The 16444-nt window shown below is 39.5% G+C and overlaps 1 protein-coding gene across 2 annotated transcripts in view; it reads left to right on the forward strand.

Moving 5' to 3' along the window:
• LOC126406589 (inositol polyphosphate-5-phosphatase A-like) overlaps positions 1-16444 on the forward strand; it is a 169859-nt gene that overhangs the window by 54654 nt on the left and 98761 nt on the right. For both annotated transcript variants that reach the window (XM_050070953.1, XM_050070952.1), the window contains exons 3-4: positions 10786-10886; positions 11242-11329. In XM_050070953.1, the coding sequence (XP_049926910.1) occupies positions 10786-10886; positions 11242-11329 (189 nt within the window). The remainder of the gene's footprint in view (positions 1-10785; positions 10887-11241; positions 11330-16444) is intronic.

Here is a 16444-nt window from a genome sequence, read left to right on the forward strand (position 1 = left end):
ACACACACACACACACACACACACACACACACACACACACACACACACACACAGAGCCTGGCTGTCGTCATTCTGTTCAGCCTCAAGCATATACAAAAATTCTTTCCATCACATACTCAATTTTGTGAGAACATTAGGATTTATGCTCATAGCCCAAAGCGATAGAACTCAGATAATTTATCGGGATGTTTTTAAATTTGTTACAATATGTTACAGTCGAAGACCTCAGAACAACTTTGAGGCCACAAAGCATATGAGATCTGTATTTAACTGCAGTGCGTCTGCAGTCAAATGCTCTGTTTGTAATAGATTGCCTCGTGCGGGAGTCATGGATTTCCTCATATAAACTGAATACACATCATACTGATTAAATGTGATGCCGGAGTAATATCTAAGACACCAACTCTAAAAGCATGATTAGGTTTCCTGGTAATTTCCACACTAATAACTTCCATTAAGTCCTCTTAATGTCAACTCAGATCAACACGAGTGATGTTACTAAGAGCTGAAACATATTGTGGCTTGCCACATGACTCCAACTTGCTTTCACTCAGCAGAGTAAATTTAGCTGATAGTTTGTCTGCAGTAGGATTCACAAGAAACCAAGCAGAATCCCAATGATTTTCTTTCAGCATGATCCTGCTGATACTGAGTCCCCATCTAGTATTTCAGTTTCGCTAACTGTTACAGCTCCACATTGTACTTACATTAGGCCTATACCCAAAAGTCTAAATGTTAATTCTTTTCACTTTTTGTAATAATGATACTATATTTATTGTGCATAATTTCCCTTTTTAAGAGTATAAAACTCTCCGAGGACATATGTGAGGAAACCGTGTCTAAGCTTTGAGCTTCTTGATCTGATAAACAGTACAGTACATCTGTGGGCTGGCGTACCTAGGGGACATGCTGTCAACACTTATTTTTTGTCCTTTATTTTTTTTTTTTTTACAACAGAGACATTTTACATTTTCGTGGGCATTTACCTGCAAATCCACTTCAAGAGACAGGCCTTTGATTTCTGTCTCTAAGGACATCTGACAACAAAGGAACAAATAATACAAAAAAATCGAAAAAAAAGAAGAAAATTGTCATTGTTTTAATAGCTTTTTCTTTGAGAGAATGTTGAATTGAATGTATTGTTTGAGGTCACTGCTAATACTAAAGTCACTGAAGCATAATTTCTTACCTGTGAATTTACATTTATGGATATGGAATTTGGCCATTATAGAAATAAGATTAATCATGTACACAAGTGTTTTTCTGTGTATTATTTTCTAGGTGACCAAACAACATATTTCTTCAAACCAAGGCAAAACGCTCATTAACATTCTCGTGATAAAAGCACATAGGTTTAATCAGAAGTTCTTCACAACTGGACAATGCCAAAATAAATGCACAACAGTTTCTTCTTGACATGCTGTCAACTTAATGTTTATGCTGCTAACTAGAGGTTGTTATAGCTATGTATAGTCTACAAATACTAGCATGAGTGTTGTGTTAGCGCTGGTTACAACCATCAGCAATTTAAAGGTGCATTGCGTAAAATTTTGTGGCATCTAGTGGTGAGATTGCAGATTGCAACCAACTAAATATCCCTTAACCTTTACTATGGTCGCCTTCAAGGAACATAAAAACCACAAAAGGCCCTCTCCAGAGCCAGTGTTTGTTTTGTCCATTCTGGGCTACTGTGGAAACATAGCAGTACAGCATGGCAGGGCCAGTGGATGAGGATCCGGTCCCTATGTAGATATGAAGGGCTCATTCTAAGCTAACAAAAGCACAACAAGTCTAAGTTTCAGGTGATCATACACTAATGAAAAAAGTCATAAATATTAGATTCCATTTTTGGCAATAGATCCCCATAAATCCTGCACACTGCACCTTTAACACGTCTGTCCCTTTAATACACTCAACATTTAGAAGGACCCATAAAGCTGTTAAAAATGTGTTCAACTTGAAAAATGAACGCTACCAAGCTAAGCTAACTAACTTCCATCACAAAGTGGAAGATCGTTAGGTGGTTCACCAACGATAGTACTGATTCCTACTCAATGTTGTTTTTAGGGCTGTAGTCAACCAAAGAAAATCTTGGTTTACTAAAGTCGCACATAATCTTCAACTAATCGATTAGTCGTGGGGGGAAAAAAAATCTGCACGTTATTTTTACTTCTGCGGTGGTGTGTCTGTCACTCTGCAGTTACACCTCCAAAACACTAGTCAGCGGTGGTGGAGGACTGTGTTAAGTGCTGTAAAGTTTAGTTCAGATCAAACTTTATTTATATAGTTGATTCAAAACTCACATTATGCGGCTTAATAGAGACAGTTTCAAACACAAGTACGCCAATTGGCTTCACTATAAATTGACCTGACATGAACTGACAGACAAACACTTGTCTTTATCTGGACACATTTCCCCCACAAATACAACATGCTAACGTTATTAGCACAAGTCCATGGCATTTTACATTGTATAAATTAGCCTAGCGTCTAGCGATCTTTTCCTCTTCTCATATAAAACCAGGGACAACAGCAACATGTAACAAAGGTAACGACTCCATTACAATTCACAACATTCACCGACAAAACAACTGTCTTATACTAAACACGTTTTCCAAACAAATACAACATGCTAACGTTATTAGCGCCAGCCTCTGGCATTTTACATTGTATAAATTAGCCTAGTGACGAGCAGAGATTTCCTCTGCTTATATGAAGCCAGGATAAATCCCGAAGTATAAATCCCTGAAGGATAAATCACACACAAGACTTAAAATGTTATTTTAGTGGATGCTTTACTGTCTCCACAATTTATTGTTTCTTATCTGTGAAATACAAGTAAATACAAGCTTTGTTTCCACTGAGGGAAATGGTTTCAGCTTACAGACACAGACAGGAGGTCTGCGTCACCGCGACGCTGAGCGTGAGGGTGGGCGAGTTCAACTTTCTGTCAACAACAGGGGTGTTTTGAAAACACCCCCATTTTCACAGGTAACTTAGCCTGTCCCCTCACCGCAGGAAATAATGGATTAATCCTGGAAAGCTGCTGATGTAGCACTTTTCTCCTTATGAAAGTAACACAGCGACCCAGTGACACAGTGACCAAATAATCGACTAGTCGACCAGGAGACTACAGCCCTAGTTGTTTTGTTCTTGTTATTTCAACACCTGCTGAGTCACTTAAAGCTCCTGCACAGTCAGTGTTGTGTTTGTCCCGAGTTACAGAAAGGTTCTGGCTAGTGTTAGTTGTCTTTCTGTTATGGGTGCAGTAGTGGTGATGGTGAGTGACAAGATTGTGAAAGCTTTTAGTAACAGGTAGTTCTCTAACCTCAGCAATACTTACATTCCTATGTGATATAAAATCGTGACATGAAGTTACTAACCTTCGTTGTTATGGGGTAACGTATGGAATGCTGAAATTACAGAAGTACACCAGCTGGAACACAGACAAATGATATATATTGATTTCTGCGTAACAATGAATATTAATTTCAGTTAATGTTTAAATTAGTTTTAATGAATAAGATTTATTAGAATTGAAATCAGATATATGTGACAGCTGAATATTTACAGGCTGCTTGAATGCGCATTGGTTTCCTCTGGTGTTCTGTACATTGTCCTATAGTGTCTTGCACAGTAGAGAGAGGATTGTCAGTCTGAAACAGTCCTTCTGAATTATGTTCAAATGCAATTTTTTAACCAGTAGACCGAATAACCTTGACGTTGCGCTAACAAAAACAGTTATGTATGGATAGACAACTGGCGAGTGATTTAATTTGCTGACAAATGTGAAATCAAAGTAGTCATTTTCAGAGGTAACTGTAACGTTTTATATACATATACAGTTCAACATGGTGGTCTGTCTGACCAGACGTTTCAATTAAACCAAATCTACGGGCAGGGAAACTTAGCAATGTACTGCTGTGGACGGGGGCTGCAGCGGAATGTATTTTAGTCACCTAAAAATAACCCAACTAAAAAAAAATCATTTTCAGTTTAAGTGTATGATATATTTGGAACATTTTCTCTGCTTTACATTACACTAACAGATTGAGGCAGTGGTAGGTCAGCAACGGAGATGTACTGTAGCACCCCTGAGAAGTGTCACAGAATTAGGTGCAAAACAGCCATTGAAAAAAAAAAAAAAACATCCAGTAAACCAGCTCTGATACAGTTACATACCTGGAACCTGATTGGTAACAATAAACATGACTGTGTTGCTTCAGGCTTAATCCTACTAGTATTATCCAATTAAAATAAGCCTCTGTTGTCTCTGATTGTGATCTTTGAAACTGGTTTGGGACATTCCTAATTTCCAGTTTTAGTAGTTCTTGTTATTTCTCTCAGACCACCTAATTTAAATGTAATGAAAAGGGCCTCATTATGCCAAAATAATTCACCTCATATGAGATTGTACAGTTAATTACAGAAGTTAGAAAACACAGAGAAGTAAACATCTGCCCTCAGCTGCATGGCTTCCAAAACTCTCTGTGTCAGCTTTGCTTTACTCTTCCTTGTAATCATTAGTCACTGGCATGCCAAAACATGTTGATTGCCAGGTGATTCCAACCTGTTTGTTTTCTTTCGCACTGAGCTTATTGGATACCACGAGCATAAAGCATATCTGTGTGTGTGTGTGAGAGAGCATGTCCTGGTCACGGCTGTTTAGGAATTCTGTTTGCATTGTTCAGCATGCTTGCGCACTTTAGAGGAAGGTGTCATATATGCTAATGTGTGTGCAGTGAGAAAGAGGGAAAGTAAAGCATGCATGGAGAGAGGGAGGGAGAGAGAGGTGTGCCCCTGTGCGAACAGGGTAGGCCTGTAGCTTCATGCCAGCTCCGCGCTGCTGCCGGCTGACGTCATGGAAAGAAGCATCAGACTCTGAACTCGGCGCGGCTGGGAACAACCAGCAGTGACGGCTGGAGTTAACTACAATCAGCCATGTTGCGCTAGCTCATCGTGACCCCGCCACACACAATACACTCACTGTGTCTTCTGGGCCGTCAGTTATCCTGTTGTGTGGTCATGAACTCTTTGGACTATGAAACTATGATTTGCCTTTTGCTGGAAAACCTCAGAGAAAAGCACATTGTGTGTTTGATCAAGTTAAGTGTCACGACTTCTGCTTTGAGTTGACATGGCAAGCATCCAGAGGCTTTTTCACACAGGAAAACTTTGCTCTCACACCCACGAAACTGAACCAGCACTGTCGTTTTCATCATGAAGCAGCATTTTTTCATCAGTTAACATTTTGGAAAACTTGAAATTGGTGTCGCCATTGTAGATTGTGACACCACCCCTCCAACTGAAAAAAAAGAAGTGTGTATTGATGCTCTGACACAACTGTATGCATTCCACATTCTGTCAACTGTTGCTGACTCAGGCTCGTAAGGAAAGAGGTGTCTCATTTTTTTAATGCGTCAGAATGAATCTCTGTAGTTTCACTGCAGCATCCTGGAAAATAAACAGTAAAAGCTGTTAAACTGGCTTTCATTAAGGTGCGACTACAGCAAAGGGCATTGGACTAGTTTGCCTGTTGGTACCTGCAATTTAACAACATTGTTATATGTGTCTGTATGTCGGTGTGTACTCTGGCTGTTGTAGCCTTCAGCTCAGTGAACAGCACAGCAGATTAAGTTTGTAGCTACTGGGAATTCCTTCAGGAAATAAAATTATTTATTCTAGGACACACCTTGGTCATAGTTCATTGCCATGTTTGTGCCTACTGCTGCAAAACCTTCCACAGTACTCATTCCTTCTTTTCTTTTGATCTGACTCTACTCTTTGACTCATTTTGCACAGGCTGTGTTTTCTGGCCTCCTCATACCAAACATGTTTGGAGCAGTTTCGACAAACTGCAGTCTTAACTTGTGTTGTTCAGTTTTTTTGGGCAGGTGAGAACAAACTGAGCTGCAGCAAGACGTCTGCAAATGTTAGTTTCCTTTCTAACGGAACTGCGGGGCATTTCTGTAACAATGTAATCTGAATTATTTACAGGAATCTGCCTCTCAATGTAAGGCTTTAGAGGTGTACAGAAACAGATGTTGACATCTGGCCGTCAGCACTTACTCATTTATGTGAAACTAAGCTTGTGCTATTACTCATTCAGCTTTTCTTTTATGTGTTCTTAATGGGTATGAATATCAAAGATGGCGAATTACAGGAAAGCGCGCAGACACTGCCAGCAGGCTTGGTTACAGTTAAGGGTGGGTTATTTTTAACTTTCCTGCGGCAAAAAATAGCTTAATTGTTGGGATCACAAGTTACTCTGTTCAGTGAACAAGCTGTGGGCCCATGGTTAAGTTTTATTGAAGCATGTGGATCTAAATGAAGAGAAAAAACATAACTATTGACTTCTCTTATTTGGGAGGCACATGATACATGCAGTAAATTAGGCTTTTTCATAGTCTTTTCTTCTCATTTCCTTACTTCTCATTCTGGTAAGTCCAATCAAATCCTGTGTCAGGACTCTCACCTTGTCTCAGGATATCCCAGTCATTTACACATAAGCAAAGCAGGGTCATTTGCCTCCGCATGTGTGCACTAGACTGGGTTAAATGAATCCGGTGAAGCTGCTCCTGCAGTATAAACAGTGCTTTGCATTGCACCACACTGAATTGAATAATCCCACAGCCTATTTGCATTGGAAACTTCTCTGGAGCATCACAGGCCATTGACAGTGTCCCCACATCCAGTCTTGTGATCTGTAAAATGCAGAGATGCACAGTGTTGAAGGTCATTAGATCACTGATTTGATGTATCATTTAAAGACCCTATCTGAAATAATATCATGGATCCTGAACCCCCCCAAAATTACTGATAAACTCCAGATTAAATCCCAAAGCCTCATATTTCCCATGTTATGTTATCAAAAGATCTGAATCAACAGTTGGACAGTGAACAAGAATCTTTGTTGTACGTCAGCTCACAAGCTCCTCTGATCCCTGTGATTATTTCCCACCTCCAAATAAAAACCATGAAATAGGACTCAGGCTCTCCTGATTAGTCTTCATCAAAGGCCCTCTCTGTCTGATAGATTATCTCTGGTGCACAGTGCTGCTTTTGACCTTTATTCTAGTTTTTGAAGATGACGCAAATTGTTAAAACACACATTAATATTCCTCAGCATAAACAAGAATTAGAATTTGTGGGAACTAAAAGTTTTGTATAGTTTGACTACCCGCAGCCAGTCAGTAAACAGAGTCCTGTGACTCTTGTGACATGTTGACCTACGTGACAAATGATTTCTTCCTACGTAAAAACACATGAACACACATGCAGGTTAGGTTAATTGGTGACTCCAAACTGCCTGTAGGTGTGAATGTGAGCATGAATGGTTGTCTGTCTCTATATGTTAGTCCTGCGATAGTCTGGCGACCTGTCCAGAATGTACTCTGCCTCTCGCCCAATGTCAGCTGGGATAGGCTCCAGCCCCCCACAACCCTCAACAGGATAAGCGGTTACCAAAAATGAATGAATGAGTACAGTGTGACAGAGCTGATGATATGTGTTATTTAGTTGTGAAAACATTCAAGAACTTAAAAAAATGTAAAAGTCAACCAAATGCCCAGCTAATCATTCACTTAAGTCATCCAGTCAAGTTCTTTAGAAACATTGCTAGCTTGTTAGCATACTTACCAGCATTTGGGTCTGATTTCTCCAAAAAGCCCCCTACTACTATTTGAATTGAGTGCACACAGTTGAACTGTCTTCAGCGCTTCCACTTGAGCTAAAATGTCAACTACCCGTCCACAGACATTTGAACTGCATTTATCCTTCTCCAAAACTGACAATTCAAGTGACAGAATCTTGTGCTCTTCAACTGACATCATAACTGCTTTCATCTTTTACCTGGCAGTTGACATTTTAACTGCATTTGTCACTTTCCCTTTAACTGACATTTAAACTCCTTTTAATGGTTACACTTTGACTGACACATCAAATGCTTTCAAGTCTTCAGCTTTGAACATAAAAAAATTTGAACTCCTCAAACAATGTTCACTGTCAGCCGATGCTTCACTCATTGCTCAGGCTTAAACTGAAACTTCTTACATTTTAATTGCTCGTTCGACTCTTTAGTATTTGGATGCCGCTTCAGCTACAACTTCAACTGCTTCAGTGTTTCAATTGTGTCAAATGTTTCAAGTGCACACTTTCAGCAACGAGCACATTTTCAGTTTCTTCAGATGATGAGCTATGACTGAGATTTGTCTTTTAATACATGTGTCACATGTGTCACCAGTGGTGAAGTATTCAGATCTTTACGTAAGTACAAATACCACACTGTTAAAATACACCACTACAAGCAAAGTCCTTCATTCACAGCCTTAAGTAAAAGTAAGGAAGTATTATCAGTAGAGTGTACGTGGAGTATATAAAGTAAAAGTAGTCATTGTGCAGTACAATGTTACCTGTCAGTGTACTATTATAAATGATGTTTTTGGAGTAATATTACTGCTGCATTAATGTGTATGTCGCATTTTCCTGCTGTACATGTTTATGTTATGCCAATTTAAACTCCTTTATATACTCATGGGTACTTTAATCTACAGCAATGCATCATATTCTATAAGATCATCATATGTTTGTAGCATGAGTGTCCTGTAAGAACCACTTTCCCCAAAAAAACAACAACTCTGCTTTCAGCTTTGTGATGATACATTTTCCAGCTGATCAAAGAGGATTTTTAAAGAGTTAATTTTGCTCAAGAACAGCAACACATCTGGAGATACATGTTTTTTATTGGACAGAAAGGGGATGAAAACTAATCTGCAAAATAACTAAAGCTGTAGTGTAAATAAAAATAAAAGTAAAAAGAATACTATTTACCTTTGAGATGTAGTGGAGTAAAGGTATAAGTTACAGTACTTGAGTAAGTATACTTAGTTTCATTGCATCATTTTGTGTCATGTGGCTTTCTCTTTGATCAAAATTAAAACAACCAAAACCACAATGATGATAAGAACACATCATGATACACAACCAGGAGCATTGTGGATGTTGGCTGTTATCACTGAGTAAAGGATTGTGAATTTGGAAGACACTGACATTGAGCAGGGCAGTATTTACTTTAACAGGCCTCTTTGCCTCCAGCATACTCACATGCACAGTTTGACAAATATGTTATACAGACAAACGGGAACCTCCTTGGAATTCAAATGAAGCCAAGAATCAGGTCACGGTAAGATGGAAAGAGAAAAAGAAGAGAGGACACACCTCCATATCAAACACATCAGTGTCTGACATCCTTGTGAGGTTGAGAAATGGTCCCATATGGCAGCACTCTGTTAGTCGTGTCAGCACAGCCAGACAGGCTTTTCTCAGCACTGCCATAGCAGCTGTCACTGTCTGGAGGTTGTTTAGAGAGGCCACTACTGTTGTTGCCCATCATAAAATCAAGTTTTATGGATACAATATTTGACGTGTCAATATTTCTGCCACTGCTCGACCCAAATGTCAACAGAATTTCTTCTTAACAGTGGTAGATCTACATGGATATTGGTCACAGGTTTGCTGTTTGCCGAAGTAAAATAAGGTCACTGGTTGATGCTGTTTGATTTTGGGCTGATAGCACTGGTGATTCTGGTAATGAAATTACCACCTGGATGCTGTCTGTTTGCCAACGCAGACCTGAATTTACAGCCTGGAAAGATAAATAGAATGCACTAACACAAGCACTTGCATGCTAGTGTGCACATACACACCTACACGTCCCTCACGTCACATTCGAGCCTGACATTAGTTGCAGGCTCCTTGAGAGTGTGACCTTTTCCATCGTGAGTTGATAGGTCCACTAATCTTTCCAAGTTTGAGCTGCTGTAGGTCCCCGCTCTTGGGTCATCGGGCTAAGTGACAAGCCATAGGTTGATGGAAAATCCATAGTGTTATTGCCATACATTACTTTTATTTGATTGGGCCTGTAGTGAGCATAATGCAACGCCGAGGTGGGGTGCTGGTGAAGTAGCAGGGCTCCGTTCGGGTCCAGGGACCATTTGTCGCTCCTCCAACCCCCCCAGTGCCCAGTGACATTGATGTATGTTCTCTGCCTACCATCCATAGGGCTGACCCTGTGAGTGCTTGTGAGTGCTGTAAATCACTATGTGCTATTGATTTTTCCATTAGAGGTCAGCCACCCTGAACACCTCTGACAGGGTGCTCACAAACACCTCGCTGTGTGTGAGAGGGAATGTTAAAGGAAAGCAACGTGAGGTCATGTGACTCTGGATGGGATAGCTTGCAGGCAGTGAATTTCACCACTTTGACTTTCTATACAATATATAACCACCAATTTGTATTAACATGCATGCAACTTCTTTTTTTCTATACCAGCCTGTATTTGCTGGAGTCTTGCCCACATTCTAATAAGCATTCATATTCCTACAGCACTAAAGTTGTTCTTGGTATAGTGAGTGATGTGCCAGCATGAGCGCTGACGTGTGAGCATCTGTAACACCCTGCTGTACATACATACTGTGTTGCAGGCACATCCCTGATGGGAGACGAAGAGGGGCCGACGTTATGCTTGTGGAACAAGCTCACTAAGTGCCTTCTGCCTACATTAGCGAGGCACTTTGTCTTGTGTAAATATAGTAGCATGTCACAGAGTTGAGTTAGGAAGAATTGTGGAAGCCCAGGCACCTTGCTCATTTAGGTTTTGCGCTCGACTGAATAATTCAACCTAAAGTTTGTTTATTAGGAGTAAATGGGCTTACTGCGGTGTTGTTACAGCTGTTACGGATGCACTTTACCTCTTTTTTCACCTGTGTTTTCTCTCTATCTTTACAGACAGTACAGTCACACAAGCCTCACTTCTTGGCAGTGCACTGTCAGGAGGTGGGCGGGAAGAATTATGAGGCATCCATGTCACACGTGGATTGTTTTGTGAAGTAAGTATTGGGCTCATAATGTGGTTATTTGCCTAATTGTTCTAATATAAAGGTAATAGCTGAGTAGTTTTCTATGATAAGGAAACACCCCCTCGATGTGGAACATGCAGGAGTTTTAAACTGGGCGGACTACTCCCCCCACTGGTCGCATCAAAGCTGTACTTCAGCACAGCAAAAAATGTTTTTTTTTTAAAAAGATATGCTTTATAGGGAAAAACTTAGACCAGGGTAGTCTTTTTAAATATGGTTCAACTTGAAGAAAACCTGGGTGCTTCTGGATTTGATTGACATTTCCATATATCTGTGTGTGTGTGTGTGTGTGTGTGTGTGTGTGTGTGTGTGTTCTGTCCATCAGAGAGCTGTTGTCCAGTGATGCCATGCGAGAGTACAACAGAGCCCGCGTCTACCTCGATGAGAACTACAAATCCCAGGAGCATTTCACAGTAAGTGCTGTTTGATATGGTGATGGTGCATTCACATTCTGTGGGAAAGTACAAACACGTTCTTGGAATTTTAAGTGATTTTACTTGAAGCTTACATGTGTTACATGGATGTGTTGAATCACACGCTCAGCAATTTAGTTCCATTTTTCAGGTCTGCAGTTTCATTCAAGGTGGATTTTTAGTTTTCTTTCTTGATTCAATCTGTTTCAGAAACCTGGTTTTTATTCAGGAGTGATTAGCCCAAACTTTACACACACAAAATAACATTAGAACCCTTACTGTCATACAACCATAGCGCTCAGCGTTTATTGACCGAGTATAAATTGATCACTACAGTTAGCTTACAGCACAAGCACTGATTACAGAATATAATTCCTGCGACACTTGTGAGGTGCCACTAGTTAGCATGCCACTAATAGCTTTCTACAAGTTGTTACATGTAAGCGATTAGTAAAGGTGAAAGTATGTAAATGGACCACAGATGTTTTTGATGTAATGCATGCATTTCATGTCATGTTAGGGTTGCTGCTGCACAAAATGTTTCTGAGGGCTGCCATCGGACAGCACTTTGAGCTACGATGTCTTACAAGGTGGTAAACGGAAAGCAGAATGACATGTATTCAGCACAAAAAGACTCTAAGTTATGTCATATCATTAAATTACTACACTTTCAATCTAAATCGTCTTGACGGACCCCGATTTCTCTGAATTCTGATGAATCTAACAAGGAAGCACATCAGACAGTGACACTGCGTCATCACACAAGTCATTCTGTGATCACAGCCTCTTAAATTAGGACACTGTGGTGGAACTTTAGCTTGTGGTTGAAATGTGACGTTCTTTCGCTGTAGATAAAAGATAAACTCAGAACTGTCACCCACGATGCACATGTCAGGTGTGAAACGGCCGAGCTTAACTGTCAGTTGCAGCCAAAGTCTGTAGAAAACGTTGACCATGGTGTTTGGTTTTGAATTGCTCACAGTGACTTCATAATTTAGAATGCCTCATTTACGGTGGGTATGCATATCAGGATCTGAAGACAGACCACAGACAAGACACAAGAATTGCAAACTGTTATAAGCTGCAGACCTGCAGCTGTTGGCTGATACAAAGAAAACGTGTACAAATAGTTCGTGGGATCTACTCATTGTATTATGCACAGAGAGGTATTGTTTGGAGTAAATGTGAATGAAGCCATGTCTTCAATCCCAGCTTAATATACCTACAACAATATGATGTACAGCAATTTTTTTTCTCAATGTGTAGTAACAACAGATGGCCACAAGATGACAGTAGATAGTTGGAAATAATTTTGTTGCCAGTGCTCAGATTAAAACTTGTTTTATGTTTTGGGACTGTTTTTTTTATTGATTATCAGGATTTGTAAGCAAATTTTGAATTCTTAAGCATCAGCTCGTACTTACTTTTAGATATCAAAACTAAGTCTTAATAAAGTTAATTTTTAAAGTCAGATACACTGACCCAACACTCCTTGGCTTACGTGATAAAACTCAGTCAGTGCAAATATTCAAATCCGTCCAGTTTTTGTGAAAGTATTCAGTCCAATAGTGGGATAATGTGTTGTACACTGTCGTCTGAAAGATGCATATTAATTATTATCATCTTCATATATCACGTTTTTGTTTATCAGATGCATCAGTAAATAAAACTAACATCTCTGGATTTGATCGTGTTCTGAATTCTGCTTGTGATTTAACTTAAAACTTGGTGAATGACCCTTTTCATTCATTAATATGTTCCACAGCTGAATAGACATTTTGCATTTTGGCCTCTTGGTGGAGCCAGATACTCAAACCTAACCCCAGCAGCAGAGGACCTCTGAAACCATCCGGTGCTTTACAAGGGACATGTATTTAAGTGCAGTTTTATGTCCGATACTTAACTGACAGACTACAGATGGATCAGATGATCATATCTGCATTCCCAGGAGATTATGTAGAGAAAAAGGACTATAGAGTAACATGAGGAGATTGGTCCAAATATGAACTGTGGTCCCATTTTGTGTGTGATCACTGAGTTGTGTGCGTCTTGCTTCTCCTCCATGATTTTGCCGTTATCACCACGCTACGCTGCACCTCCACAAACGCTCATAAATCACAGCAACCACTGAGTCACATTTGCTCTTTTCAAAAAAATATTACAAACATCGGCCTTCGCAAAATATAATTATCTGTCATTTCATATAAGCGTTGGTAATATCCCGGCATTATGAGCTGTTTATTTAATGGTGTTTGTCTATAGATTAACCTTTTTGTTGTATTTTCATTTTCATCAAATAGAGATGGCAGTTTGTGCTTCTCTTTGTGAAGCAGTCAGTGGAAAGGGAAACATCTGATGCGCTTTCTATGATGTTGATATTGAAATCTTGGCAACAGTAAATATGAATAGACTCTCCAGTCGTTCTCACACAGGGCTTGCCATTTAGCTTTGATGACATCACCCATATTTGTTTTCTCAATCTTCGATTTCTTCTCCCCATCGTGCTCCGGGGATAATTGTTTGTTGTCTGCCCCGCCTGTCAATTTTCAGATAATGTAAGTGGGAACACTGTTCTGGGTCCAGAGCTTTCACTTTGTATGATTGTGTGTTTTTGTTGTCTTTTTGTACGCGGTTATGTGAGTTTCTTTGGAAGTAGCCAAGTGAATGTTTTGGATGAGTGGGAGTGTAGTAATGTAGCGAGTGTATGTTAAAGGCCAGTGAGATTGTTTACATGCCTGCCCAGTGTGAGAGTGTGTTTGAACTGCGTTTCTGTGTCAGTGACAGAGGAATGTGATTGATAAATGAATGTGTGAAATTGTGTTACATAGGTTTTTTTTTGTTTTGTTTTGTTTTTTACAACTTTGAACAGAGCTGAAAAAAAAATTAAAAATTATGAGATTGACACAAACTTAATCAGCAAAAAAATCCAAATAATTCTGTGGTTCCAACTTCTAAGATGTGGCTTTATGTTTGTTTGCTTAGACTTCTATTATAGTAAATTAAACCTATTCTGGTTTTAGACTGTTGAAGGGACAAAACAAGCAATTTGAATATGTGACACTGGGCTCAATTTGGGAAATTCGGGCCTTTTATTTATTTATTTATTTACTTATTATTTTTAACTTTTTTCTGATATTTTATGGACAAAAAGACAAATCGAGAAAATGTTCAGCATGTAATAAGCAATGAAAATGATCATTGTTACTGTGCTTAAATCTAAAAAAAAAAAAAAAAGATAAAAATATGAATATGTATATAGAACAGGTGGACTTTGGTATCTTTGAATAGCATTATTTCAAATACAGATGACATGGATAAACCATATCTCCTTTAAAGTCTTGAAAGTTTGGAATTCTAGAGCCAATCAGAAAAAGAATAAGTTATTTAGCAAGGAGCAGTTGTTGTTTTTTTTGTTTTTTGTTTTTTATAAAAAGCAACATATTTCCCCAAACAGAACTGCAAATAATGAATATTTTCATTGTGGATGAATCTGTGTATTATTTTCATGATTAATCAATTAGTTGTTTGGCCTACAAAATGTCAGAAAATCGTGAAATATGTTGACCAGTGTTTCCCAAAGGCAAAGATGACGTCCACAAATGTCTTGTTTTGTCCACAACCAAAAGATAATTCAGTTTACTGTGGTGGAGAAATAAAGAAACCTGAAAATATTCACATTTAAGAAGCTGGAATTGGAGAATTTTGACCTTTTTTTCTCTCTACAAACATACTCAAATAGGTTAATTGATTATCAAATAAGTTCATCATTAATTTGATAGTTAATAACTTATCAATTAATAGATAAGTCAATCCAGCTCTACTCGCAAATTCAACCTGCTGGCACATAATCTAAAATGCGCTGTAGAGGTTGAAGGGAGCATTGTCTGTTTACTGTATCTGAATTTCTCTTAATTAAACTGTACTAAAGTCTCGATGTTATTACTGCTACATGTAACACCTTGATGCTGAATCTGAACAATGAGAAGTGGAGGCGAGCCGGAGCTCCTCCTCTCCTCCCAGAGGAAAGCAGCAGTGATGGGGAAGAGCTTGACTGACACGTCCCCCCTAACGGCTGAGCCCGGGCCCGGTGTTTTACAGCCCTGTTAAGGTATACAGCAGGTAAAATGTCAATTAGGAAGGCCCGCCCTGATAACTCAACTCCCAATCCACTCGTTCTCGGCCATTAATATTTATCGTGGGCCCGGCCCTGGAGCTGCAGCCAGTGTCATCTGGAATGATGTGCGCTAATGTTACCGCTTCCTGACACACACTCGTACTCTGGTGTCTGTACAGCTTAACAGAAACGCCTGTGAGTACCCGCCATGTACAAACACACACCTACCACTGTCACACGGTCTAATCAAGCTATCCACATACAGACAGTGACACACAGCGGCACACACTGCCTCTTCAGCCCTCAGTTGTTCCAGGGCATTTTAATGGGAAATTAAAAGCATCCCTCATGTCTGTGGTCTGCAGGACAGGAATGAGAGCAGCGACAGAGGATAAATCAGGCTCTGCGGCTTGACAGGACACCGCTGTCTCCTTTTACCCTGTGGTTGTGTGTGTGTGCATGCATGGGTGTGTTTGTATTTGCAACTGCGTTCAGCCTGAGGGACAGTGTTATAGTATGCAAGCACTTTGTCCTGAACAATTTGTGTCATGGATCTAAGACGCTTGTACTGGAAGTTCAAAGCGTGCTGTCTCCAGTCTTTGATTTCATTATCTTGAGGTCAGTGTCTTATGTTAGAGCGTACACAAACTGCAAGTGGTTACAGACTTCTAATGAAAAGCAAGTGACAGTCTGGCCTAAATTAATACCTTTAAAGAAGATTTAACCGGATTTAAGTGTGGTTGCAAAGACTACATACAGTAATACTACATTATTTGGAACAAGAGAGATGTAACGATAAGGCCTCGTGAACTTGGTCAGTGGGTCATTTGATTAATTTAATGTCAGATAAGTTGTACTTAACATAAAACCACCAAGGCCTTGTCATTTCTGAAGTACATTCGGATTTGAATGGACATTTACAGTTAATAAACTCCTCTGTGATCATCAGATAACTTGAGAACAAAAGGAGGGCATACAATGGAAGTCTAAGGTCAAATTCC

Source organism: Epinephelus moara, chromosome 19, assembly GCF_006386435.1.
Source record: "Epinephelus moara isolate mb chromosome 19, YSFRI_EMoa_1.0, whole genome shotgun sequence".
Taxonomy (NCBI): Eukaryota; Metazoa; Chordata; class Actinopteri; order Perciformes; family Serranidae; genus Epinephelus; species Epinephelus moara.